General features: G+C 50.9%; 1 protein-coding gene across 1 annotated transcript; it reads right to left on the bottom strand.

The window, feature by feature from the left end:
* Positions 1 to 535: 535 nt before the first annotated feature.
* On the bottom strand, positions 536 to 26238 carry LOC134420899 (hydrocephalus-inducing protein homolog). Its single transcript, XM_063161306.1, has 10 exons — positions 26209 to 26238; positions 24293 to 24427; positions 22655 to 22854; positions 19906 to 20030; positions 18429 to 18633; positions 17110 to 17245; positions 13252 to 13435; positions 11230 to 11298; positions 8829 to 9061; positions 536 to 7201 (listed from the first exon to the last, which is right to left on the bottom strand). Exons 1-10 carry the CDS (start codon positions 26236 to 26238, stop codon positions 6908 to 6910), a joined length of 1611 nt encoding a protein of 536 aa, XP_063017376.1. The 3' UTR covers positions 536 to 6907.
* Between the last annotated feature and the right edge of the window lie 1234 nt (positions 26239 to 27472).

The following is a 27472-nucleotide window of genomic DNA, read 5'->3' as shown; positions in this document are numbered from 1 at the left end:
GTGTGGGCCTCTGGTAGCCAAGATGGCGGCCTTCCGGGTACCGCCCCTCACACCTCCGGCTCCGACAGTGTGGGATCCGGAAGGGGCTGAGTTGGAGGAGGTAGGGCAGCGGGAGTAGGCAAGGAAGCGCTGGAACCCAATGCAGGGGTGGTACCTGACACAGAGCTGGGACCCAACACAGGGGGAGGATTTGATGAGAGAGCTGGGGGTGGGAGGGAGTTTGACATTGACAACCCCCTCCAGAGGAGGGACTCCATTTTGTGAGCTACCTGATGGGGATCCAGGGAGGAGAGGTACTGGAGAAGGGGTTAGGCTAGAATCCAGGCCTGTGTGATCCGTACAGACCAGGGCAGGGGGTAGAGAAGGAGGGGAGATGGCAGACAGCAGGTGGCTTGTCTGTGCTTTACAGCAGTTTCTGTCTCTCATCCTAATGGTGTCAGTGGGTTCAGGAATGCAGGGGTGTGAAGGTCCGCCCGAAATAAACGGGTGACGAATGATTTTTGGGTGCAAAAATAACCAACAAGAGGCACAGGGGTTTTGCAGTAACAAATCAACAAGGTGCAATTTATTGATTATAACCACAGTTAAATATGCATTTGGTTAAGGGATCCGGGGAAGAGAAGGGTAGGACAAGGAAAAAAAAAGGGAGGAAAGAAGGTCAGGGAATGGGGTATAGCTACCAAGACGTGATGTCTTCGGGATCCCGCCGCCGAAACTCACTGGTACACGTCTTGGGGAGTTCTCAAAGGACAGTCGGGCCGAACCCCAATATATATACTGTTCTTGGTTCGGGGAAGGTAACTGAAATTAGGTTTCCATGGAGGGGAGAAGTCCATTGTTTTCATGGCCGAATGCTCACAGGTACGTTAAGTTTTCCCCCTCCCTGAGTTGGGAGGGAGTACAGTCCCAGTCTCTGGAAGGAGATTGCCAGAGGGGTGCCATGGGGGTGCCATGGGGGTGTCAATAGGGTGCCAGAGGGGTTCTTGGTTCCTTGATGAGGGGATTCGCACCTCTGTTGGTCTGTCACGGTGGTTGAAGACAGGCAAGAGGGGTCTTCTCATGGAGCGGGGGGGAGCCACCCCAGAGCTCAGTCCAGCCAGGTCAGGAGTTTGGAAGAAAGTCCAGTTCAATTGTCCAGAAAAGGGCAGCATGCCCCCTTCGAGTACAGCATGGCGTGTTCTGCAAACATCACTTGTGAACACACTAGATAAGCAGGAGACTTTCTTTCCCAACCGGCTCAGCACTTTTAACTCTTTGGTAGTCTTTTCTCATGACAATTGTGAGGCAAAAAATGAAGAATTTTCGGATGGACTTCTACACGACCCCGTGACTCACGATTGTCTTGAGGAATCTTCATCAGCAGAGCTCTAGAGTGTCTTCGAAACTTGTTGCACGTTGGTAGCATGACCCCGGAAAAGTAGGGATGACGGGAGAGAGGGGATAAAAGGGGAAGAGAAGGAAAAGAAAAAGGGAAAAGGGGAACCAACAAACATAAACATAATTATTATTGATCATCATAACAACTTCACACGTGGTTATTTTTTATAACGATTTCAAAAAATTATGATTAATTTTAACAATTTCAAAAAATATTCATCACTGAAAGCAATATCATTTGTTTAACAATTTCAAAATGATTAAAACAAATCACAAATAATCAAAACAACAAACAAATCATAATAATATCATCGTCTTTTAAAATTATTTTCCAAAAATTAAAGTAACTTTCTGCAAATCATACTTGATATTTAAGAAGTTGTTCTAAAGCACATATGCTTGATTCATAACTGTTTCGTATCAAGTGTTTTGGGGACATCTATTGTATTGAGTACATCAGCTAAGCGGTGTGCATTGACTACAGCTGACAGTCTCTTAAGCTTTTTCATCATTCTCCAATTCAAAATGAATAGGGCTGCTGACAAGATAAAGCCAAGCGTAACTAGGATCAAAAGAACAACAATTGGATGGCACACACTGTTCAGAACACCTGTGGCAGTAGGTGACCACCCAAAGAGAGTATCCCACCACCTATGCTCAGCCTCTTGCTTTACCCTCTCCATAACCCGGTGTATTTGTCTCACGTTGTGATGAACAGTCACCAGGGTCTTCTGTCCTCCCTCCTTGATTTTCTCGAGGATGTCAATCAGGTCTTGATGGAGCAATAGTTGTCTCACGAGGTTGAGGTTCATTCTAATAGGAGTGGGCATCAGCTTCTGGATCAGCGTGTAGTTGGATTGCAGTAGGTGGTGAGAAGTAACTGGAGCTTCATAAGAGAAATCGCATCCTACTATCTTAGTAAAGTTACAAGCACAAAAATTTGAATGATTCTTTGCATCTACTACAACATCTTCTACAAAGACAGAATCACATGTGGTTCTAAAGCATGCACAGCCATTGCCGATGTATATAAGAGCTGTCTGGGTATCCTCATGTGGACCAATCTTGAAATGACAGATATTTTGCTCTATGTCTAAACAAATATTTGATCTATGATTGCATTGCTTTCACAGATGAACTCTTGTTGTTCTTGGACAACACAAGTTTCCAGGTTAACAGTTTGCCATTTGTCATCGACCTGACGGGCCCATCCCCTATGTTCAGTAGGATAGAGAACAGCTCCGTCATGGTTTAATCCTAATGCAATAACAGGGAAGACCAAATGTACAGAGGCATTGCGTATGGTTAGGACAAAAGCAGTGGCTGTGTTTGAAATGGGATCATAGGTAAAGTTCACCAGGTTCCACCAGGATTGGAATTCTCTTTCAAATTCAGTGGCACTGTCCCAGATTATTTTCCGAATTTCTGTGGGGAATGTGCCTTCCTCCCCCTCTCTTATAATTGCAGCAGAGACAGATTGCATCTACAATTGTGCCTGGATACAGCTGAGGGCTAAGGAAACATTGTTCTGTGTAGCACTAAGTGCATCAATTACCAATTTGTGATCATCCACATTCACTCTTTCCCAATTTGGTAATATGCTTGATAGCAGTCTCTGGTGTGTTCGCAAAAGCCAATAAGAATGACTGCAGTAGTTGCTGTAATTTGGTCAAATCTCTAATTGTGACAGCCAATTTATTCAAGTTCAATTAATTTACATGTAATGTATAATATCATCACCTGGTGTTACCATAAGGGGAAGGAAAAACATTATTTCTGTTGTTCATCACTAGTGTTATCATGGTTTGTCAGGTCTTCATGTCCCTCGGAGTTTTTCTGAAAAAGTAAACACAACAGACTCTGCCACGAAGAGGCAGAAAAGGTTAGAACAATGGAATTGCCAGAGAGGTTTTGAACAGCAGTGGTACTTCCCCTACAGCAGCAGAGGGTCCACCAAAAACAGGTTGTCCAGGGTAATGCCCTGGGTTCTTAAAATCATCTGCTCCCTGTAGTGAAGGAATTGTGCTTGGAGCTGTCTGGCAAAAAGCAGTGATTTTGGAACACTCATTTACCCCCCATCTATAGTAAGAGGTGTGAGAAGTCCATTTAATCTTTTCACCTTCTGCCCTATCCTGCACACTTTTGACAGTAAAGTGAGAAACATTACCAGATTGAATTTCCTGTGGGTTTAGGAAAATCCCAAACCATCCCTGCATTGCTTTTACAGTATTATCTCCTGTAGCTCTTTTAAAAGCATCAGCCTGGAGCAACCCAAATATAAACATAGCATAGGACTTGGTGTTAATACAGACAAGAAAGTAATTCTGTCCCTCACTTTGGAAAATACTCCAAACAGTTAACAGTTCCCCAACCTGGGCATTGTCCTGTTCCTCTCTGTTAGCAGAAGTGGGGGAGAGAGGAGGGGTTGCTTTAGTCACAGAGGCAGGTTTATTTTGGCTGCTACCCAAGCTCCCAGTTTCTTGGATTGCCCAGTTCTCCTCCACCTTCCTGGGAGCCAAGCCAACCACAAACACCCCTTCCCAGGTAGTGTACCTTTTCTCAGCATCTTTGAAACCACAGGAATAAAACCCAACAGGCTTTGTCAGACCCTCGGGACCCTGCTGCCAAATGTTTACTGAAAGTTGTGAGGAGGCAAATCCCCACTCCACCTGAAAGGGGTCTGTAGGATAGATAGGGTCCAGTGCTTGGTGAGCTGTCACTTCAAGAATCAGCAATTGCAATGTTTCCTTCTGAGAAGAAGTCCAATCCCATTTTATTCTTTTTCTCAGCAAGTCATAAAGGGGAACAAAAGGGTCATTCTGGTTACTAAGAAGTTTATCTGGTCTTTCTATAGGAGACAGAGCTACTATGGTTTTCTGAAGGAGAATTGCTGTAGGTTTAAGTGTTCCTGGAAGCCTTTGAGTTAAAGAGGTCATAATTTCAGGCTTTACAGGTGATTGGATTGGAGATTCAAAATCAGGAATTAATTTCTTTTCATGAATCAATTGCAGGCAGCCGGATTTGTGAATGTTTTCCAGGAGTTGGTCAAGGGTACCAACCAAAAGGTCTCTCCTTTCCAAGGGGTTAAGTTCCCCTGCCCAATGAGCTGTGTGCTGTGGGACCATGGGATGCGTCTGTCTGCTGTTGTTGGGAACACCCCATGTCTCCAGCACCCGCTGGCTCCTTGTTCTGACAAGAGAATCTGATGTCCCCCAGTGAGAGACACTTGACAAATGTGTTCTGTTTCAGATTTTTGGGGGAGAAGCCCGTACTGCTTTGCAAGTTTTGTTAATTCAGTAGCAGTGTACGGGATTTCTTTAGTGGTTTTGTGCGGGCTAAAATCTTCATTATTGATATAGTTGTATTCTGTTTTAATTAGAGGTTTTATGTTGTTACAGCAGTGTTTCCCGCAATTTTTCATCAGGGTTAATTCTGTTTGAGAACAATTTTGACTAGTGTGAGGAGTTTTTTCTCCTCTGTTTCTTTTGAGGAATCAGAGTTCTGTGAATTTTTAACATGTTCCTCTCTCAGGGCAGTCCGTAACAAGTTATTTACATTTCTTTCTTCATCCAATTGTTTTTGCAAAACTTAAACTAGGTTTTGGAGGGAGTCTATGATAGCATTTTTCTCACTTTTTCGCTTAAAGTGAGTTTCTATGGCTGCTGTGAGACAGGCACCCAAGACTGAGCAGAGGATGGCTTTATTTTTGCCCAGTTTAAATTTTGTTTCATGTTGCAAAGAAGATATTCTATCAATAACATTTTCTAAGTTAAACCAATTGCAGTTTGCCCATTCTTCTCCCCCCGGAAAAGGTGTGGCATTGTGTTTAGCAAGCAGAGCATAAAATTCAGCTTTACCTTTTGCACTGAAGTTTTTAGTCATTTTGTGAGGGGACCAAAGCTACACCAGGGAGTTAACTTAAGTTACACAAATCACACAGCCTTTCCACTGTCCCCTTGCTTCCCTGGGTAGTTGAAGAGACAGAATCAGTCTGGGAGGCCCTGTGAGGTTGCTTCAAATTTGTCTCTTCCTTCCCAGACAGTACAGATACGCACTCACATGAACACACACACACAGAAATGTTTTCTTTGTGAGGGGACCAGAACCTAGAACAGGGAAAAAGCCACTCAGCCTTCGCTGGGCCGCCCCTCGCTCCCTGTGTAGGTGAAGGGACAATATCTGTCTAAAAGGCACTGCTTAATTACTTCAAGTCTGCCCCTTCCCTTTTAGACTGTCCAGGTACACAAAATACAGCAGTAAAAAACAGTAACAGGTTCAAATTCACCTCAAAAACAACAGTAACAGGTTCAGATTCAATTCAAATACAACAACAACAACAACAGTATCAATATCGGTATCGATATCAGTAACAGCATCAATATCAGGATCAGGAGAAGTATCAGTGCCAGTGTTCGTGCCGGTAAAATCAGTATCAGTAATGACAGTAACAATTTCCCCTGCTTTTGCACCGAAAAAATCTTTTGTGTCAATTCCGGAGCCTGTGTGCTCAATCGAGCATGAGATTTGGCTTCGGCGTGTGTAGTCTTTAAGAGGTTACAAACTACACAAAACCTGCAAAATCTCACTGGCTGCTGGAATCCTTGTCCGTGACGCCAATTATGTGAAGGTCCGCCCGAAATAAACGGGTGACGAATGATTTTTGGGTGCAAAAATAACCAACAAGAGGCACAGGTGTTTTGCAGTAACAAATCAACAAGGTGCAATTTATTGATTATAACCACAGCTAAATATGCGTTTGGTTAAGGGATCCGGGGAAGAGAAGGGTAAGACAAGGAAAAAAAAAGGGAGGAAAGAAGGTCAGGGAATGGGGTATAGCTACCAAGACGTGATGTCTTCGGGGTCCCGCCGCCGAAACTCGCTGGTACACGTCTTGGGGAGATCTCAAAGGACAGTCGGGCCGAACCCCAATATATATACTGTTCTTGGTTGGGGGAAGGTAACTGAAATTAGGTTTCCATGGAGGGGAGAAGTCCATTGTTTTCATGGCCGAATGCTCACATGTACGTTAAGTTTTCCCCCTCCCTGAGTTGGGAGGGAGTACAGTCCCAGTCTCTGGAAGGAGGTTGCCGGGGGGGTGCCATGGTGGTGCCATGGGGGTGTCAATAGGGTGCCAGAGGGGTTCTTGGTTCCTTGATGAGGGGATTCGCATCTCTGTTGGTCTGTCACGGTGGTTGAAGACAGGCAAGAGGGGTCTTCTCATGGAGCGGGGGGGAGCCACCCCAGAGCTCAGTCCAGCCAGGTCAGGAGTTTGGAAGAAAGTCCAGTTCAATTGTCCAGAAAAGGGCAGCATGCCCCCTTCGAGTACAGCATGGCGTGTTCTGCAAACATCACTTGTGAACACACTAGATAAGCAGGAGACTTTCTTTCCCAACCGGCTCAGCACTTTTAACTCTTCGGTAGTCTTTTCTCATGACAATTGTGAGGCAAAAAATGAAGGATTTTCGGATGGACTTCTACACACCTCAAGCACCAAAAACAAGGCCAATCAATGATATCATTCCTGGTGCCTTTAGAAGAGGGCCCAGGACCGTGCTGGGCTGGGAGCAAACGTGCTTTTCACTACAGGCTGCTGCCCAAGCACTGCTGTTCTCGTGTCCAGCTGGCACAACATGAGGGCATTCAGCAGCACTTCTCCTTGGCAGCTGCAGCCAGCACAGCCTGGGCAAGGCAGTGCCTGGGGGAGGCCAGGCAAGGGCTGGTACCTGGCTGTGATGATCAGGGCTGCCACTCCCTTGCCAATACCCTCCAGGTCCACCAGCAATCTCCGGTAGAACTCCATCACCGTGTTGGAGCACAGGGTCACCTGGTGGAAGAGAAGAACTGTCAATTCTTCCTTCAAAAACCTCATTACCCACGGGTGATATCCTCCAGTTCCTGAGGGAGGATTTGCCCTTCATTCTTCTGCTGCTCCATGTGTAGAGCACAGTCTCAGAGTAACAAAAGCCTTCTGGCAATACCGCATTTGTTAAACACACCTTGCTATCAGGGCACAGGTCAGCTACATTAAAACATTAGACTACAGCTGCATGCACCACTGCATTCAAATTAAGGGGCCAATTTCTCAGCTGACTACAAAGACATCCATGCCGAGGAAATCTGACTTGACCACAATGAGTTCAGCTTTACAGCAGGAGGCTGAGGGCAAAGTGTGGCCCAGCAGGTGCTGGGCAGTTCATGGCTGCCCTGGGACCCCGAGCCCGGGCTGGCTCTGAGAACTCCGGCCCCACGCCAGGAGTGGGGAACTGCCCCAGGGTGGGCAATGACCACAGGCAGAACCCTCAGAACTGCCCCAGGCTGGGCAATGACCACAGGCAGAACCCTCAGAACTGCCCCAGGCTGGGCATTGACCACAGGCAGAACCCTCAGAACTGCCCCAGGCTGGGCATTGACCACAGGCAGAAACCTCAGAACTGCCACAGGCTGGGCATTGACCACAGGCAGAACCCCCAGAGCCTCTTGCTCTACACTGCAAGAGACAAGCCACCAATGGCACCAGGCAGAGGAGAAAGGAGGAGGATCTGTGTCTTGAAATTACACAAGAAAGGGTTTATTCCAAGCAAAAGGATCGGAGCCAAAAGAGCCCTGGACACTCCTGTGCAAGGGCTTTTGTACAGACACAAATCAGGGGGTGGATACAAACAGCAAACCAAAAGGGAATCCTCAGGGGAGCACTGAAGGGATTACATCAAGTGTCTGGGGCCACTTTGCGTAGGAGGGTGGGGAGGATGGCTCACTTGGGCCAATGGGGCCTCCAGGAACAGGGGAATTCCAAAGGGGCATTGCAGACAGGGATTGGCTCCAGGTTAAATTGGCAAAGAAAGTTGGGGAACAAAAGGGGCTGGGTTTGACAGGCAGGGAAAGAGCTGGAACAAGGGGCAGGGAATGGCATGAGGGACAGCTTTGAGGGAGGGTAAAACCCAGGGATAAACTAACTCGGGGACAACACAGGGTACAACAGAACAAACCACTTAACAAGGAATCAATACAATAAATTTGAACTGCTACACATGGCTGCAGATTTTTTTGTCTCCACTGGAGCTTCCTGCAGTGAACACAAATCATTCTGCTCCCCAGGAGGGGGGAAATGACACCAAGAAGAAAAGCTCACTGCTTGATACAATGACATCTCTCTAAAAGCCACCTTCTGCCCTCATCCTTGCTCTGCCCCGTTGCAATCAAATCGCTCTCAAAAACACAAGAATGGTTTCAGGCCTTGACCATAAGGTCTGTGAGCTCAGCATATGATTTTGGAAAGCAAGCAGTGCTCCTTGAGGAACATCCCGACTAAGCCAGCCAGCAGAGGCCTCCCAGCAGTGCAGATCTCTCAGTGCCAGCATGCTCCAAGCTGGCACCAGAGCTAAAGCCCTCCCACCCTGCAGTGCAGCTCCAGCCCTGGTGCTGCAGCGGCTGTGGCCGGGCTCTTGCCGTACCTCGATGTCCTGGTGTCCCTGGGGGAGGATGGTGCCTCCGCTGGGATTGATGGTGAACTCCCTGGGCTCCACATGCAAATGGATTCCCTTGCTCCAGGCCGGGTCGCTGTCCCTGCGGATCTGATCCACGCTGTCCACAGCCGGCTGCGTGCCATCGTCCGACATGCGGAGCTGGAACGTCAGGGGCACCGCGGAGCTGCTGGTGAGGCGGCAGCGCTGCGTGTAGGGAAAGCCTGGGCAAGGACACAAATAGCCATTCAGGCACCCAGCAGGGCATGATCCTGGGGGCAAGATCCTGGCACGATCAAAGTGGGATTGGAGTTGAGCTTTTTATGATCTGAACTACAGCTTACCCAGAAGCTGCGTGAGGAATTAGTCGTCACTTAGTTCCCTTTGACACAGATTCCAGACTGCAGCCTTGAAAATGCCCACTCCTAGCCCTGCTGAACACTGCAAGCTTCTCTCTTTGGGATGGGGATAAGCTCCCTCACCTGCCCCAAACCAGCACCAGTTCTTTCTCAGTGATGAGTGTGCACCCAGACCCAGCATTTACTCTGAGAATTCAAGCTGTCCAATTCCCTGCTCAGCCTGCCAACACTCCCACCTTTTTCAAGACATATAAAGAGTGAGTTGTCAGTGAGAAGAAGCTACAGCAAAAGAAAGTGAGGATGGGATCAGCAACTAGAACGTGATGCAAAGCACCCTAATGCAGCTTCTCTCTGCAGGATCCTTAAGGCATCTCTTGCTTTGGGCCAAACAGACTGAGCACGCGACAGCTCAGAGCCCACTCAGCTGGGGGCACAGCCGAGCCTTGCTTTGAGATTAGCAATCAGGAACCAGGTCCCACCTCAGCCCACAAACAGGGACATCACAGCCGTGCTGCGCACTGAGAGTGCTCCCTGCAAGGGTTTACCCCGCTTTGGCTCTGAGATTTGCTTTCCATCCTGCAAAGCCAGAGATACAGCCACTCATGGTGGGGATGTCCTGCAGAGCGCGCAGAGCAGCCACAGCCTGCTCTGCACTGCACATCTGGCTGGGCTGGCCAGCTCTGTGGGGAGGAGACTTCTCCCCAGGCCTGCTCACCAAGAGTCACTGGGACACAGATGGGGAGGAAAAACAACTGCAGCTGCAGCCCAGAGCTTCTCTGTGCCCATCCAAGTGACCACTGCCAGCTCCAGCAGGGACTCCAGCAGGGAGGCAAGAGAGGCACAAAAAGGACAAACCCAGATGTCAAAACCTCCAATGAGACTGAGGCCAGCACATGCAGACAACAGTCAACAGTTACAAAGAAGCAAAGATACAACAGCTGCCTTCAGCCGAAGAGCCCTTAGGCATGAAATTGGATTCAGCAGGATCAGTCTCCTGCTTCAGACCCATATTTCCGTCTGTTGCCTTTCTTGTTTCATTCCTTCCAAAGTCAACTTGACAAGCACCTCCGTGGTGATGCAGGCTGGGGAAGAAGCAGCTCAAGAAAGGCAATGAGTTTCCTTCAGAAGTTCATGAACTTCATTTTTCTGGCTTTAGGCTTGGCAGTGAACGGTGCCCTGGGTCTGGGAAGGGGGACAGGGGTTCTGGGGGGTTTTGGGCGGTTTTGGCCCTGGGCTGGGCCTTTCCCTTGGGGGTTTTTGGGAGTTGTGGCGTGATGCCGTGGGCGGCTGTGCAGTGGGAGCTGAGGCTGGGCAGGGAGCGGAGCTTCCCTTCCTCCCGCTCGGGGGTCGCAGCTCGGCCGCTGCTGCTGCGGGAGGTTTGTGCTTGGCCCGGGGCTGCCCTGGCTGCAGCTCAGCACTGGCACCGACCCTGCCTGCCTGCCCCGCTGCTGCTGCTGCTGCTGCTGCTGCTGGGCACTGCCCGCATCCCCTGCCCTCTAGGGCTCTGCAAAAGGAGCATTTCCTCCTTCCCTTCCCTTCCCGCACCGGCTGGGGGGGATCCCTGCCCTGCCAGAGCCCACAGCTCCTCCTGCTCTCACCACACCTCCACCACAGGGGAAAAACAGGACTTGGCATCTGGGAAATGTCTGTTCTTGCCTTCTTGTCTGTGCTCTCCTGAGATAGTCTAGCAAAGAACTGTTATTCCCTTTCCCACAGTTTTGCCTGGGAGCCCTGTCATTTCAAAGGGATAATCATTTGGAGGGAGGGGCTCACCTTTCCATTGCAGCAAGATTCCCACCTTCCTTGGCAGACATCTGTCTTTTAAAGCAGCACAGAGACACCAGAAAATTCTGCCTTTCTATTCCTTGCTTCCATTGGATCTCACAATGGCAAAATGCCCCCTGAGCAGCAGCAGCAGCAGCCCTGCAGTTCACAGCCTGAAGAGGCTGCTGGGGCAGAGCAGGAGTGAGGGATGCTTTTCTGTTGGAAGGCACAGATCCCTGAGGCTGTGTCCCAGCCCAGGGAACACTCACCAAAGGAGATGTCCCCGAAGTCGAGCTCAGCGAGGTCGAAGTGTAAACTGGGTGCAGTTGACGCTGCCCCTGCAGGCCGAGGACAGAGCAGGCAATGGCTCGGTTAAAGGCATTGCACAGGTCCGGCTGTCGTGGCTCGGGGGCACAAAACCCGGGCTCAGGGCACCCTGGGTTTCCAACCAACACAGCCCCGTGTGCTCAGCACAGGGCCCTGGGCACAGGAGGCAGCTCCAGCCAAGGGGCAGCAGCCAACAGCCCCTGATGGGCTCTGGGCACAGGGCAGGCAGGAGAAGCCCCCGGGTTGCTGGGGGTCCCATGAAGGACCCTGAACACACACCCAGACATGGCTCCGTGCCTCAGTTTCCCCATCTGCAATGGCATGGACATCCAGGTGTCCCCACTAACTTCTGTAAGCAGCCCTTCCAGCCACAGCTTCCCTGCTTTGCTCCTTCTGAGCTGCAACTGCTGCTCCCATGGAGGAGCTTTCTCAAGAGAGTTTGACCCACACAATCATTACAGACACTGTTCTGAGACACGAATCCAGGGCATTCCCAAAGATCCTCTGAAAAGAGCAGCAACAGTTCTACCCAGGGCACAGATGAATCCTAGGGAAAAGGACCAGCTTGTCAGCAGTGCACCAGCTGGCACAGCCAAGAGCAAGAGCTTCAACAACCAAACTTGGCTGTCCTGAATTTAGCACAGCCCCTCACCTGCCCTTGAACTCAGCAGACACACTCCAAAAGCCACCAACATCCACTGAAATCAGCACTTGAAGCTGCACAACATTCACCAGTTGATTTCATGGTTGATGCCAATCAGTGCCCACTCTGCCTTTTGGTTCAAAATCAAGAACCAGTGAGCTGTGTCCTCTATTGTACTCACAGGACTGCCCCTGGCTCTGCTCTGCACATCTCAACAAGAGACACCTGCCCCTGCTCAAGGAGAAAGCTGCTTATGCACAAACACCCCATGGCCATTTTGGGGGAGGGACAGAGGAGAATCAATTATTTGATGGTGAAAGGTTCCCTCTTGATTTCCAAATGAAAAAAGCAGCACTTTTCCTTCAAAAACAAAGGCAGCATCATTGTTTCTCCACTATGGGCACACCTGCTCACCACTTTTCTCTTGCTAAGGAATAACTTCCTTGTTCTTCTTTACCCATCTCCCTTATCTCATTGGTATCATCCAGTGCAGATTGCTTTCATTTCTTCACTGCCTTGAGCCAGTGCCGCCCAAGAGCAGCAGCCCAGCTCCAAAGCTGCAGAGCAGCCAGCATCAGCTCTCCTGCTTCCACTCCATTATCCTGCAGCACATGGCTCAGGCTGGCAGGGACAAGGCCTCACGCTGCTGTGGTGCTGAGCACTGAGCTCTGCCTCCCCTATGATCCGCCCTTCTCCCTGTGCCTGGGCCAGGATTGTCTCTTGCCCTGGCATCAGCCCATGGGATGGTGCCCAAGTCCTTGGCACAGTTCCTGACTCCCACATCAGCGCTTTGCTGGCTGTGCAAAGGAGGCACCAGAGCCCTCTGTGCACAGGAGCTGGGGGCACAGCTTGTGCCCCACAGCATGGCCATGAGAGGTGAGCTGAGGCTGCTGCTGCCCATCTGGCATGGAGTATTCACACAAGGTTTTACAAACACTGCTGCTGCTGCAGAATCAGCCAGGCTGGCCCATCTGCAAAGCCCTGGGGGCCTTGCTGGGTGTTCAGGTGGGACATCCCAGAGCAGCTGCTGCCCAAAGCTGATCCATCCCACTGCCTGCCATGGCCCAAGGCACACGGAGATCCCTGCAGGGAGGAGTCATTCCAGCTCCCAGCTACCACACAGGGCAGGAGGCAGCCTGACACTAAAGCAATGCCAGCGGCAGAGCAGAGATTCAGACCTCAGGAAACATTTTTTTCCTCTGCTCCACCCCAAAAGGAGGCAGGTGGGGGATGTCCCAGAGACAGCTACAGATGTGCCCACCCAGCTCCCAGGGTCCTTACTTGATGGTCAGGATGGCAGGCCTAGGAGATCCAGCCACACTGAACTGCAACTCCTCCTCAAAGCTCCCCAGCACGGTGGCTCTGAAGGAGATCTGCACAGCCTGGCTCCCACCTGCTGCAATGATGCCCTCCTCGGGGGCAAACTTGAAGAGCAAGCCCAGGTTGGTGGCTGAAGGGAGACAGGTGAAGGGAGCATCAATAGCTCCTTGGTTCATCAGTTTCACCTGCAGCAGCAAGAAAGCAAAATGGAAATACGTGTGGAATCTTCCCTTCTTGTGAGTTATTGTCTAATGATGCAATGAACACCCAGAAAAGGCAGAAGGTGCTTTGTGCTGCTGAATGGCACAAGTCCAAAGATAAAACAGGACAAGTTCTGCCTTTGGGTTTTCATGCAGAGCAGTGGCAACTCCACAGAACTGCAGTCACCTTGGGCTTATCCCATGGACACAGAGCAGTGCCCCTCTGCTCAGCAGCACCAAGCGCATTGAGAGCTGGTGCTGAGAGCAACGTGGGCTGATTGCAGCTGCCTAGGGAATCACCCCAGAGCTGCTGCTGCCCCAGTGAGCACAGCTCCAACAGCACCATCTGCTCATTCACCTTTTCCCAGACCATGAAAACAATACCTTGAGAATGAGGCATCAGCATCAAAACAACACCATCTTTTGGTGAGAACACTCAGCATGTCTTTCCCATCCACAGCCAAGCTTTTGAAAGTGTCTGCCGTGATGCAGTGCCTCATGAAGTTTTGCAAGCTTGACTCTACTGGGGGAGAGGCAAATAGGTAGAAAACCCCTTTGCTTTATTCCCAGGAACACTTTTCTCTTTCTAGAGCCAGAGATGCACCGAGGCTGAAGTGTGCAGAGGGACTGGTCAGCAAGGGAGAGAACTCCCAAGGATTTCCTGTGATTGCAGCAATAAGCAGAAGACACTTGGCTGGGAGCTGTTGGCAGTGGGCTGAAGCTCAAAGGCAGCCAGTTTGTTGCAGCTGCTTCTGCAGAGCCCAGTCCAAAGGTGCCTTGTGTCTGGCACTGCCACACAAGCCTCTGAACATGCAGCTTTGGGAGACAGTGTTGGTTTCATGTGCCAAGGGGTTGTTTTGCAGGAAGCCTCCCAGCTGATCCCTAAGGAAGGCTGCCCAAAAGAAGGGACTGGGGCTTCAGGAACAACTGACACACCTTTGTGACCCCCCAGATTTGAGCAGTCCATCAAATATTCCCTGCTCACAGCTGCCTAGGTTGGCAGCAAGTCCACAGCTGCACCAGGCTTGCTGCTGCCTCAGGAGCCATCAGGATCCATCCCAAGCCCTGCTGCTCACCTCACAGACATGGGAGGTGTTGATGAAAACATTCCCAAGGTTCAGAGTAGGAGAGCTGAGTTCAACCAAGGCTCCTTGGCCTTCCCCTCTGAGCTGCAGGGGCAGCCTGCTCTCACGGCCTGGGGAGAGATGTCCATTGCAGTACAATCATTCCCTCTGCTACACTGGATTTTCCAGGCTGCCTCAGTGCTAGTCCCTGACTCTGAGCTGGATGCAACCAGCTCCTGATGCTGCAGGAGAAGATATGGACCCTTCTCTTCCCTCAGGACATATCCCCTGAGGCTGACTTGCAATTTCTAACCCATTCCCTGGGCTGCTTTCCAATTTGAGCCACCAGTTTGCTGAGTTTAAAACATCTCTGGTGCCTGTAGTGACAGGTCAAGGAGTAATGGGTAGAAATGGAGAGAAAGGAGATTTAGGTGAGGTATTAGGGAAGAAATTTTTCCTGTGAGGGTGGTGGGGCACTGGAGCAGGTTCCCCAGGGATGTTGTGGAGGCTCCAGCCCTGAAAGTGTTCCAAGCCAGGCTGGATGGGGCTTGGAGCTCCCCTCCTAGGGGGAGGTGTCCCTGCCCATGGCAGGGGCCTTGGGATTAGATGATCTTTAAGGTCCATTCCATCCGTACCATACTGTGATTCTGTGGTTTCCTTCCCATGCACCTAGAGGAGCTTTGAAATCATTCAGTGAAGGCACAAAGCTCCTACAGAGTTTGGCAATTCCCAAACTCCCTGGCCCAGGAGCACAGGACTTTGTTGCCCAAGTGCTCCCCTTGTGACACTCAGCACTGTGTTCTATTGCCACAGACTGAGAGCTGCAAGGTGACAACTGCCACACAGGGAGAGAAGCAGCTGCTGGCCAAGGCTGCTCCCTCTACCAACAGCCCGGGCTCAGTGGGGCTCAGCCCCCTCTGCTCTGCTGCTGTCTGGGCACTGGGAGGTGGTCCAGGCTCAGGGAGCCCATTTCTAACTCAGCTCCTGCTTCCTGATGATGGATCCATGGCAAATGGAGCCATCCTGGAGGCCAGGCACCTGCAGGGGCTGAGTGCTTGTTCACTAAAGCTGTTCTGCTCTGGAGCTCTCTGGCCTTTGAGGGAATGCTGGCAAAGCCATGGCATGAAAACCTCTCCCTGCACTGCCTGGGCTGTTCTGGGATCACTCAGGCACACACAGCATTCTGAGCCCTGGCCTGGCACGGGAGACTCCCTGGGAGCTGCAGGGCCAGGGGGGATGTGCCAGCACTGCCCTGCTGACCAGGGACCCTTCCCAGCACTTCCATGGGAGCCCCGTGGGCTCAGGCTGGCACCATGGCTTCACTGAGGGGGAGAGAGGCAGGGCAAAGGAGCTGCACCTGAGATGCTGCAGTAAGCCACACTTCCATACTCCAGTGCTTCCAGGGGTTTGAAGGTCACCTTCATTTCAGCCAAACAATTCGGCCCAATTTCTCCCTCCTGCAGCAGAAAGAGACAGCAAAACATTGCTCTGCAAACTTCACATTGCTTCTTTTCACCACCCTCCTGTAAGCCTTTGTTTAGAGTATCACTGATGAGTGAACAGCACAAGGAGCCAAGGAAACACTCCAAACCCAGCCCAACACAGCTCTCAATGCTCAGCTGATCAGCTCCCACTCTCCACAATATTCCTGCTGCTCTGACACAAGCTCTTGGGCACATCATGCTGCTGTCAGCTACAGTGGGATGCAACTGCCACTGTGCCCTGCTGGCTCTTGGCCTTAGATGGACCATAGCTGTAACCAAGAAGAGAACATGATCCCCTTCCTTGGAAATAAAAATATTAGTTTAACCTGTACTGAAAGAAAGCAGAGGCTGGGATTATTGTAGGGTTTACTCCAAGATGAGAAGGGTGTTCCACTGTGCAGACACCAGGCATTCATCATCTCTCACAATGCCAGTACTCAGAATAAAGGCTCTGGTCGATGGGAGCATGTGGCAGTTTGCTTGCATCACCAGAAAAGGAAAAGGTTTTCTGTCCCTGTGTGCAGGACAACTCCAAAGGCCCATTTCAGCCTTCCACCCTGGTGTCCAGGCTCACAGATGACACTGGAAGGGACACTCAGAAATAGTGCAAGGCATGGTTACAGGAGGGGATGGCATTTCTGTCATTAACCTTGGGCTGAATTTGGCCTCCTTTTGCCAGAGAACAATTGCAAGCTTCAGGTCAGTGTGTGAGCTGGCAGTGCTCCAACAGCCTCTGCTGAGCCCCACGTGTGGGGGGAGCCCCTGCCTACAAGAACTGCTCCCTGGGACACTGACAGGACACGCAGGCAGTGCCTTGAGCTCGAGCCTGGCAGCAGAGCTGGGCTTTGTCAGGCTCCCAGCCCTGCCTGGAGCCTGCAGGGCACAAATGCTTTCAGCAGCGAGCCCTGCAGCCTCACCAGAAACTCCATGTCCTCCCTGCCAGCACATGGAGCCAGCTGAGGATCTGCCCAGTGACCGCAGCCGGGGAAGGGGTGGGTGTAGGGAGTAGGGTGGGAGGAGGAGGAGGAGGAAGAGAATGTTCTGAGCTATCACTTACCATTGGCTCAAGGAAAAAAATGTCATCAGAGAACAGCATGGGGTCTTCTTGCACCTTTGCCATCTTCTCCTGGTCCATGCTGCTCAGGAGGGCACTGTGATCTCCACAAAAGCCCTTCACCTTCTCTGTTTCTTTCTCCTCTGGGAAGTTTTCCTGGGGCACCTCTTTGGGCGGCCGCAGCAAACACTGCCTGCAGCCCCAGGGAGAGACAAGGCCAGCAGATGGTTTCATGAGCCACAGATTTGCAGAGAGAAGTGTCAGCGCAGGAGAGCAAAGCACCTGGGGAGGAGCAGCAGCAGCAGCTCCCCAGCAAAGACTGAGCCCAAGCCACGAGGGTCCCACAGGGATCAGAGGACAACTTGCTGTTCCCCGGCCCAGCAGGGAGTTTCACTCCACCCTTGCAAGCTCAGCAGAGGTTTGCAAAGCCAGCATCCCTCCAGAGAGCCTCCTGCCTCAAAGCCTCTGCCACAGCTGAGGGAGAATCAACCAGCCATTTCAAGTGGCTTTTCCTCCCACTGAGCTGCTCGGGGGGGCACAGAAAGATCACAGAGCACCCACTGCAGCATTTCCCTGGCAAGGGGAGACAAAGCTGGCTTGCAGCTACGTGTTACCAGCATCACTCTTTGTTTCTTCCATTTTGGACCTGCCCCGTTCCCTCCTCTGCCTTTCACAAGAGCATCCCAGAGCATTCCACAGGAAATTGATGAATTCAGGCACCGAATCCCTTCGGGGACATTCAAGTTTTTATATGCAATATGCATGAAAACAGAGGCTCTGAGAGGGGAAGGAACTTTTCTGTGCAGGAGGGAGACAGCAAACTCCGGGAGAGACCTTTTCATGAGCCAGAGCTTTTTGGATCCCATCTCAGTGCACGGCACTAGAATGTCCTGAGAGGGAAAGGATCCTGCACTATCTTCTCTCACAAAAAATCCTCTCTGCTCTGAGAGCACGAAACCTCTCTGACAGCAGCACAGGGACACACTATCAGCCCGCATGGGCAAGGAGCTTTTGAAGGAACTAAAGGGAAAAAATAGGGTGTATCACCTTTGGAAAGAGGGACTGGCAACTCAGGAAATGTCTACGGATGTTGCCAGGTCAGGTAGAAACAAGATAAGAGAGACAAGAGCACAATTAGGACCTGAGGAAATCCGGTCATCACAATCAATCTTTCCTTCCCAAAATGCCATCCCTGGTTGGAGTATAAATGACCTGGAATGCTGAGTGCTGAGCTCCTGAAGCCCAGGGACACACACCCCAGTGCCAGGCATGGTTCACTTGGCCAAAACCATTCAAAAGCACCAACATCCCCTGAGGCCACTCGTTAGTTTCAGTCTTGGGCCTGTATCCCACTGAAATGCATCTTTCAAACCAACCTCCTCTTCTCTTCATTCTCTTCTTTCTCAGCAGCAAAAGCCTTCCACTGGAAGTGGGCTGTGATGTTACTCTTGTTTTCAATGAACAGGGTTCTGTGGCTTGACATGGTGGTGAAAGTCTTGTCAAACTCCATGGAATTTGTGCTCAGCCCAACGATGACATCTACAGCTTCTCCCTGGAGCTTTGTGTGGATTCTTTCTTCACCTGGAACAAAGCAAAGGGGAGTCTTTGCTCAGCTCACTGGCTGATGGAAGCACAAGGAACAGAGCAAAGCACAGGGCACAGAAGAAAGTGTCCCAGTTTTGCGCTGAAGGAGCAGTTCTGTGGACCACTCCCTTGATCACATCCTTCAGCTCTGTGTGTACAGCGTGAGGATGTCCTGGGCACCTCCTAAAACACCTTATTTCTGAGGGTGTTTGTAGAGATTTGGCCCCAAGGGGACAGGATGGACAGGGAGATTGGTCCATGTGCTCCGGTGACCCACTCAGATCACCAGGATTTCTGCATCCAAGTCCTTCAGGTGACAGGGCTGAGGAGCCCTGCTCAGTCCTGCCTTGCCCAGGCTCTCCCCGAGCATCCCAGGAGACTCCTGTCTCTCCTGATCCCTTGGATCCCTTCTTGCTGACCAGCAAATATGCCTGGGGGCAGGTGGGCAGCAAAAGGAGGCCCAGAGGAACAAGTGAAGTGACAGCCCACAGCAGGAGGGGACACAGGTGAGGAAACACAACCAGCCTGGCTCTGCAATGTGACAAACCACTACAGAATGAGCACCATGAAAATCATCTCCCTGTCCAAACCCACAGCCACATCAGACTTTAAATATTTTATATTGTTCTGATCTGAAAAACCAAGCTGGAGCTTTTCAGATCAAATAAGAAAGGGACAAAGGAAAGACTAGTGAATACAGAGCAGTTTCTATATTCTACTGAATGGGATCCCTCAGTCTAGAAATCAAATGGGAGATAGATGTGAGAGGCTTGCAACAGCTTGAACAGCCTGGGAAATGGGGTCAGGGAAGAATTCGTTTTGATTTGTCACAAAAAAGGAACTTGAGGGCCTGAAAATGTTGTTAGGCAGAAACTACATCTATGTGTAAGGGCCACATAGAAAAAGGGCCTGTGACAAGCCAGTGGAGAAGCAGCATATGGGACAGAGGTGTGCAAGAAATCCATTGCATTGGAGAGAGTCTGATGGAGACCTCACCTACAGCACTGCCCAGGAATCAAATAAAACTTCACCCAGGCATAGCCACATGGTAGTGGAGAATCAGAGTTCCTCCTTCCTCCACTCAGCAAGTCCCAGCAAAACAGCAGTCAAAAATCTTTGCCTTTCTCAAGCCCCTAAACACCAAGCAGTTCTCAGTTTGCTTTGGGGTAAGGCTGAACAGGGGAGGCACCTCTGGAGGCAATGCAGGGGATGGGACAGCAGGGAGCCATGTGCAGAACTGTCCTGTGCCCTGCAGGGCCCAGCACTCACCTGAGCTGCAGCACACGGCCAGGGAGCCGCAATGGGCACCGCTGGCCAGCGGGTGAAATGCCACTGTCACCTGCACGGTGTCACCAGCGCCCAGAGCTCCTGTGGCCGGCACCACGGAGAAAGGACTGCAACACAGAGAGAGGGGTCAGGCCTGGGGACGCCTGGCCATGAGATTCCTGCTGCACTGCAGCTCCCTGCAGCTCCCTTGGGCAAGCAGGGAGCAAACCAAGCACAGGCAGCACAAGAGACAGAACAGACAGGATCACAAACAGCCACTGAGCCACTGCTGACAAGATCCTGGGGGTTAAAGGGCCTCAGCTCCCCATACTCTGCATCCAGCTCTCTGCAATGAGGCTCAAGGCTCCCACTGCCAGCAATCCCATCAGAGAATGGTTTGTGAAAAGCACAGAGAGGGTTCAGAGCTATTTGCATGCACAACTTGACACTGACTGCCTCAGGAATTTCTCTTTTCGTACTGCCTATAAATCGCATCTCAAGAGATGCAAATGGTAGGGCACTCCCTGTCCTGGGAGATTACAGCCTAGCAATCAGACAGGGAGAAGGAACTTTTCCCTGAAGACCAAGGAATAGTTCCTGTTGAATTTGCAGTGTGCTTCTTTGGTTTATTTTAATTTGAAATCCTCATGATTTAGCCGAAAAAGGGCAACTTTTCTAAGCATTTCAATGAAAGCTGCTCTAAGAAAAGGAGTAATCAAAACTCTGAAAGAGTGCAAATGCAGATTAGAGCAATACAGTGACATGGAAACCCAAAAGGACAATGCCATTTACAGTCTGAAGGGTCCAATCCCAGCTAAATGAAGCACCATGAGCAGGAGCACATCAAGGAGGCAGAACCGGAGGTTTCTGTGTGTTTACCAGCAATGCAGTCTGGGACTCTGGGCTGTCATGCAGGCTGGTAACTGTTTGCTTGGCCCAGCAGAGAAACTCTGTGCAATGTGTTGGAAATAATGATGCAGATGCGTTGGTGCACTTTGGATTTAACAGGAGCAATCAGGATTTAGTCACCAGGTAAACAGCTCTTGCCTGACAAACACAAGACTCTGTGCTTTGATGCTCAGGGACAGCTCAGGGGAAATGTGCTTCTGCCCAGCAGCTGCTGGGCTTGGTGCCCTTCTACAGCCCCAGTGAGGAAACAAAAGTTCCTGGCCTTGGTGCTTTGTTGCTGGTCAATCTGTCACATCAAATGTGTTCTGGGGACTTTGCTGATGAATGCATCACACACAAAAACAAAGAGAACATCTGGCAAGCTGAACTTTGTTCATGTCAGTAGTAACAGCTGATGAACTCGCTTCAGGTTCTGCTCCTTAAGGACCTCTTGCTGTAATTATGGGCTGACCTGTTCCCATTGCCACTGGTGAGAACATCACTGCTGGCTGATGGAGAAGCCTTGGGCCAGCAATGTTCATGTGCAGGACGTGAGACTTTGGAGGGAGGGGAGGAAAGACAAGGCCCCAGCAGCCCCAGAGCCAGATCAGTGCTCGTGCTCCTGCATCTGCCCCGGGGCTGATGCCAGCACTGCTGCAGCTCTGCTGGGGCTGGGGGGATCAGGGCCTGCTGGGGGCAAGGCACAGCATTCTGTTCTTAGTCTTTGGCCAGAAATTTCACTGCAATAGAGAAGCTGCCAGTTAGGGGAATCCCTGGCCAGGCTTCAGCACTACCTTCCATTCCATTCCCTTCCCACTCCTGCCCCATGTTACATGCTCCTGCCTTCAGGTGGCAGGATGGGAATAACATTCCAGGGATGACTTCAGGGCTTGCCTGAGATACAAGGTGTCTTCTTCTTTTCAAATTATCAGGAGAAGAGGATCCAGCCAAGTTCAGGACTCAGCTGTCAGGACTGAAAAACTGAGTGCAAATCAGCCCCCGCATCGCCTCCATCCCTGGGCTCTACCCACCAGACTCCTCTGTTCCTGCTGTAGCAGTCATCTCTCACACACACCTGGCTCCCCAAGACCCAAAGACACAAGCTCCACAGCTAAACTTAACTCCTCTGAATTTCAGCCAACACCACTAAACTGTTCCCTGAGCCCACAGCTAGAAGAGCTGTGAAGGAGACATCCCTGACACTGTAAGAACCAAATTAAAATCGCTGTCAAGAGATGGGCCTGGAAAGCTAAATTTTGGGCTTTTCTCTGTTAATTGTGAGCTGCTCCTTAAGACACTTCTCATCCTGTTAGATCCATCCTCTCAATGAATCACTACTGCACCTGACAGGCAGAAAAGATAAGGTATGGAGGGGGTTTTAAAAGGTTGTTTTCTTCTGCTTTTATAACTAGGTCCATTGACATGTTTGTTTTCTTGTATGGCATCTAAAGACAGGTCCATGTCTCCCAATGGCACCTTGCAACCCCCAGACACTGCTCTTGCTTTGAGCAGTGTGTTTGCTCAGATGATTTCCAGAGGTCCCCTCCAGGACCACTGCAAAGCCACGTGCCTGTGGCCTCCCAGAGAATGGCTCTGTTTGGCTGACAGTGCTGAGGAAGCATTTCAGAAGCTGCTTGTGCTCAGCAGGGTGCAAGCCGGCTCCCAACATGTTCCAGCAGCCTCCAGGAAATCTGGGACACAGAAAGCTCCAAGGCCACTGAAAGCAAGAGCAGATGCCTTCCATCCTGCTCACTTCCAGCCAGGCTGCAGGGCAGCAGATCCGGTGCTTGGTTCCTTCTGTAGCTCTTTCCCAACTCCGCTCTCACCCAAAGGTGTTTGCACAGGGACAGATGAGCTGCCTCACCTCTGGGTTCTCAGCTGGTACCGAGCTGCCCGGGCACCGACATTGCGCACCAGCAGAGTCTGCTGGGTGCTGACCTTGACTGGACACTTGGAGAAGTCCAGCTGGGCAGGGAAGTTCAGCACAGCTCGGGCACCAATGGCCCGAATTGGCACAACGATCCTTTCCCTTGCAGTGAGGCACACCAGCTCGTGGCAATAATCCTGCAGGAAAAGAAACTGGCTCAGCACAGGACATTTAGTGCCATCCCCATGGCAGAAGAAAAACCATTTCCTATACCCCTTCCAGGGCATCAATTTACCTATTGCACCCTCACATGAACACTAAGTTCTACTACTATGTCACATTTTAAAGGCACCAGTGCACTTTGCAAAATCTGTCTCAGTGGCATTCAGCTCTTGTGTCACTTGGGTCATAGAGATAACAGCCCTAGGCCACCATCATTTTTACTCTAAACTTTAATGATGTTAAAGAATTCCTAAGCCCCTTCTAAGCAACATGGAGCTGGGGAACACAGGACATAGCTCTTTAGGCTTCTATATTCCCACTGTCTGAGAATAGGACAAAGTGTTCAACTGACTCGAAGCAGCAAAAGGAAGAGGAGAAAACAGCTGCACCCAAAGACATCCTGCACCTCTGGCCTGGTGCAGAAACATCAGTTGCCTCACAACTCCCCTCTAACTTTGCCTGTCCAACCAAGTCAGGAGAAGAACGGTGCTAAGAGGTAGCAGGATGCTGTTGGAAAGGGCCTCTCTTTGTTCCCTGCAAGGCTTCCTCCCTTCCATGCCACGCCCTCAACCCTTCTGTATGAACAAGCCTCCAGATCAGAACATGAACCCTCCAGATCCCAGCACTGAGATCAGACTTGCCAGGGCCTCAGCACTGCTGTTCAAACCTCCCCGCAAAAGCACCTTTGGCACGGAACGGGTGCCAGCTGACAGAGCAAGCACAGGGACAGGCATGAAGACAGAGCCCCAGCAGTGTCACTGCCATGGCCTCTGGGCTCACAGCTCTGCCTGCAGCTTGTACCTGCCCTACACCAGCTCCTTCAGGCAGGTGTCCAAGTGCCCTGCAGCTCAGCAACCTCCTGCTGACCAAGGGCACCCAGGGCCCAGTGTGCCTGTGCCAGGCCGGGCTCACGGGCACAGCACATCCTCTGCCCTGGCCCTGCAGCTGTGCCATGCTCACTTGTGCTCTGGGACAGCACAGCTGCAAGGCTGCACAACAGAGGGGGTGACAAAGCACCGGCTTTGCTCCAGCCCAGGGGCAGGCAGGGAAGCTGTTGGCAGTCCAGGAAGGAGGAAAGCTCTCTGACCTCTTTGTTCCTCTGGTGTTTTTCATCAGAATGAAACCCCTTCCACTGGACCTAGAGATGGCCCAACATCTATCAACACCCCTCTGTCATTTTCACCCTGTTTCCTGTGCATTTTCCCTTGGCAATGCTCAGCAATGCGCAGGGAGGGGAAGCAGAGCCTGTCAGGCCTGGCTGCAGTGCCTGCCAGCAGTGCCAAGGTGTGACTGGCTGCAGGCTGCTTGCCCACGCCTGGAGCCCAGCTCACAGCATGCAATGGGCTGGAGCCAGAGTGCAGGCAAAACAATGGCTGTGGAGATCATTGTGTGCTTTGGCTCCTCCAGCCTCACCCTGTTCTTGCTGGGGGTGAAGCGGATGCGCACAGGGGCAGAGGCGCCCGGGGGCACGGCACGGTACGCATCGCTGGAGCTCACCAGCTGGAAGTAAGGGGAGCTCTCCATGGAGACCTTCACCACGTGAAGAAACTGCAGCAAAGACATGAAATTATGATTTTGCCACTTGTGGAAACAGGACGAGAGGAGACCTGTCCATGGCCTGCTAACATCCCTCCCCTGCCCCTTTTCCAAAGCACTTTCAGCTGAGCAGGCACAGGCACATCATTCACAAGGCTGAACTTGAATCCCTTCTCTCTGGCTCCAGCATTTTGGCCAGGGGCAGTAGGGCAGTGCCTGCTGGGAAGGAAGGGCCGAGCAGGTCAGCACCAGCAGGATGGAGACACAGCACCTGAACCAAGTCACCTGCATATTCAACAAGGCCAAAAAACCTGCTGGCTTCTGCCTGCACACAGCCATGAAGTGGTCATGTTCCAGAGGGGGAATGTGCTACCTAAAAGCAAACCAGCCCATTACTGTGGGGGAAGGAAGAAATTCCCTTCCAGCAGATCAGGTTTGGGTAGGGACCTTCTGGGGATACAGTCAGGCAGGCAGAGCAGCAAGACAGGAGACCAAACACTGTGGTCTTACTGAGAATAAAAGCAAACCTGAAAAGCAAAAGAAGGAATGAACACAGCAAGACAATCCCTAAAACAAGGAGATGGCAAAGAGAATTTAAATGGGCAGTAAAGCAGCAAGCAAGAATCATAAAACCATGAGAGCAACCAGCTTGCCAAAAGTGACAGAAACACAGACAGGCGGTGGCTATTGACCGTGGGGCTTCAGAGGCATTTTCTGCCTGGAGAAACAGGACCAGCACTGACTGACAGTGTGGTTCCAGTATGCAAAGCCAATCTTGGCTCTCCAGGGCTTCCTGCTGCCTGTGCAGGCAAGCTGGGCTGCTGGGCATTCCTGCCTGCAGCCAGCAGGCCAGGTTCGGCCCTCTGGGGTACACGTGCACAGCACACATGCATTTTCTAGCACACTGATCTCATCAACCCCTGAGCACCAAAATGCTCTCCAAAAGTCTAAACCAGGTGATTTGGACTCCCTCCTGTCTCCTCCCACCAGCCCACTCTTGGCACAAGCCTCACTTGAGAAAATGTTTCCCGGACTGAAATTCAAATGGTCTCAAGTTTTCCTCTTTACAGTGGAACACAATTGACATTTTTCAACTTTTTCCCTCTCAGCTCTCTTGGGAAACTGCAAAACAATGCCAATTTCTTCAGGTGAAGGTGGAAACCTCCAGGAGCACATGGCTTTGGATGTGCTGTGCTTCTGCAAAGGGAAAGCAGAGCACCGTGTTGCTTTTGGAAAAGCTGAGCAGAGCTGGATGGAGCTGAGCAGGAGCCTCAAGTGGCACCTAAAGGCCTCTCACTGCTTCTGCTCCATCACTCTGATTGCAGGGCTCTTTCAGAACACGGTTCCTGCAGGGCCAATGCCATTAATGAGAAGTGATTCCAGCATAAAGTGCAGAAGGCTCAGCCCCTGAGCTTTGGCTGTGAGCTGCACAAAGGGAGCCAAACTGGCAGAGATTCCTACCAGGAGCCAAGATTAACCAAGGACACACAGGGTGTGCTATAGACCCAAGGCAAAGCATGAGAGCAGGGAAGAACTGCACAGCCCTCAACATTCCAGTCAATCCAGAGCTTTCAAGAGAAGGAAACTCCTTTGGGATAGACACCATCAATGCCTGGCCAAAATATGGGGACAATTCCCAGCACAGGAAGATTTCCACCATCTTGCAGAAGAAGGTGCTAAGACATTTTCTTCTGCATGTGCTGCAGCAGATAACTTGCTTTGCTGTACACTCAGGGAATGAGAGCACTCTCCTCTTCCAGCACAGCGTCAAAGCTCTGGGTGCCAGCACTTACCTTGTCCTTATTCATGAGAGACAGCACCATTTCCGACACCTCCCGAGCGACAAAGTTCTGAAATACCAGCTCTGGTGGGGAAACCCCAAACCAGCTCTGTTTCGGGGCAGCTGACGGCAGCTGGAGAGGAGAGAGAGCAGGGAGTGCTTCAGCTGCTGGGAGGAAGGTTCATGCAGGAGAATCTTCCACTGATCCCCAGTGAAGTACAGACTCTGAGGGAGCACGTCTGCCCAGCCCACACTGGGCAAACAGTGGCTCACCCACCTCTGCTCTGAGCTCATCCACAGCTGCTGGGCCACACAGAGCAGGCTCAAGCCAAACTGCTCTTTCTCCAGGTTTCTTTCTCCAGAATGCCAGGCAGCACTTTCCTAAAACACTGCCCTGTGCCCATGCGGTCACAGAGCTCTGGGGCACTGACTGAGCACTCATGGAGTAAGTAAAACCCATGAATTTACAGGAGACTCCATGGGAAAGGATATGGGATGTCTTTTGCTCTGAGACAGGGAAACCGAGGCCCACACAACTGCAAATATCTTTTTTGCTCTAGAACTTAGACATCAGTAAGAAGAGCACAGGACCAGAGCAGGTGTGAGAGATGAGGTGACATTTGGCTGAAGCCAAATGGTTATTAAGCAAAAGAATGGAATTTGTTGGTTCTGTGTGTTATTTGTGGTTTAGATTTGTTCAGGTTGGTTTGTTGAGTGTCACAGTGAGAGGGACAGGGTTGAAGACCTGACCAAAAGGAAGGAGGATGAGAAGGGAGCGGACAGAAAAGTTGGTGCTCAGTAGAGAATGGAAGCTCCTGAGTACCCATCCAATGGCAAAGGGCACAGGGACCGCCCCAGCCGGGTACAAAGGGGATACAAAGATTGCCATTTTCTCAGAGGATGTGTGTGCGCTTGGCTCTCAGGGAGGGAGACATCCCCAGCTCAGCTGAATCCTTACTAAGAAACACTTTTCTTTTGCTTTGATGATTTTGTTCCTTTTCATTGTATTTAAAAGTTAGTGTGTTCCAAAGAGAGGAAAAGGCAAAAATAAAAAGACAAATGAGCTGAAAATAGAAAGACAAGTGAGATGAATGCTGAATGAGGATAAGTTTCAGGTTTTTTTCTCAGCAACTTGGGTAAAAGCAGAGTTGGTATCTCCTTTTTCAATGGCCTTTAAATGGGTGCTTTCTTGTCATTACTGCAACCTTATTTCATGCCATTGTAGAGGCACGTCTGGAATGACACAACAACAGCAAATGCTTCTGGAGCAGAGACAT

This window comes from Melospiza melodia, chromosome 7 (assembly GCF_035770615.1).
Source record: "Melospiza melodia melodia isolate bMelMel2 chromosome 7, bMelMel2.pri, whole genome shotgun sequence".
Taxonomy (NCBI): Eukaryota; Metazoa; Chordata; class Aves; order Passeriformes; family Passerellidae; genus Melospiza; species Melospiza melodia.
This window is presented reverse-complemented; position numbering and strand designations above follow the sequence as displayed.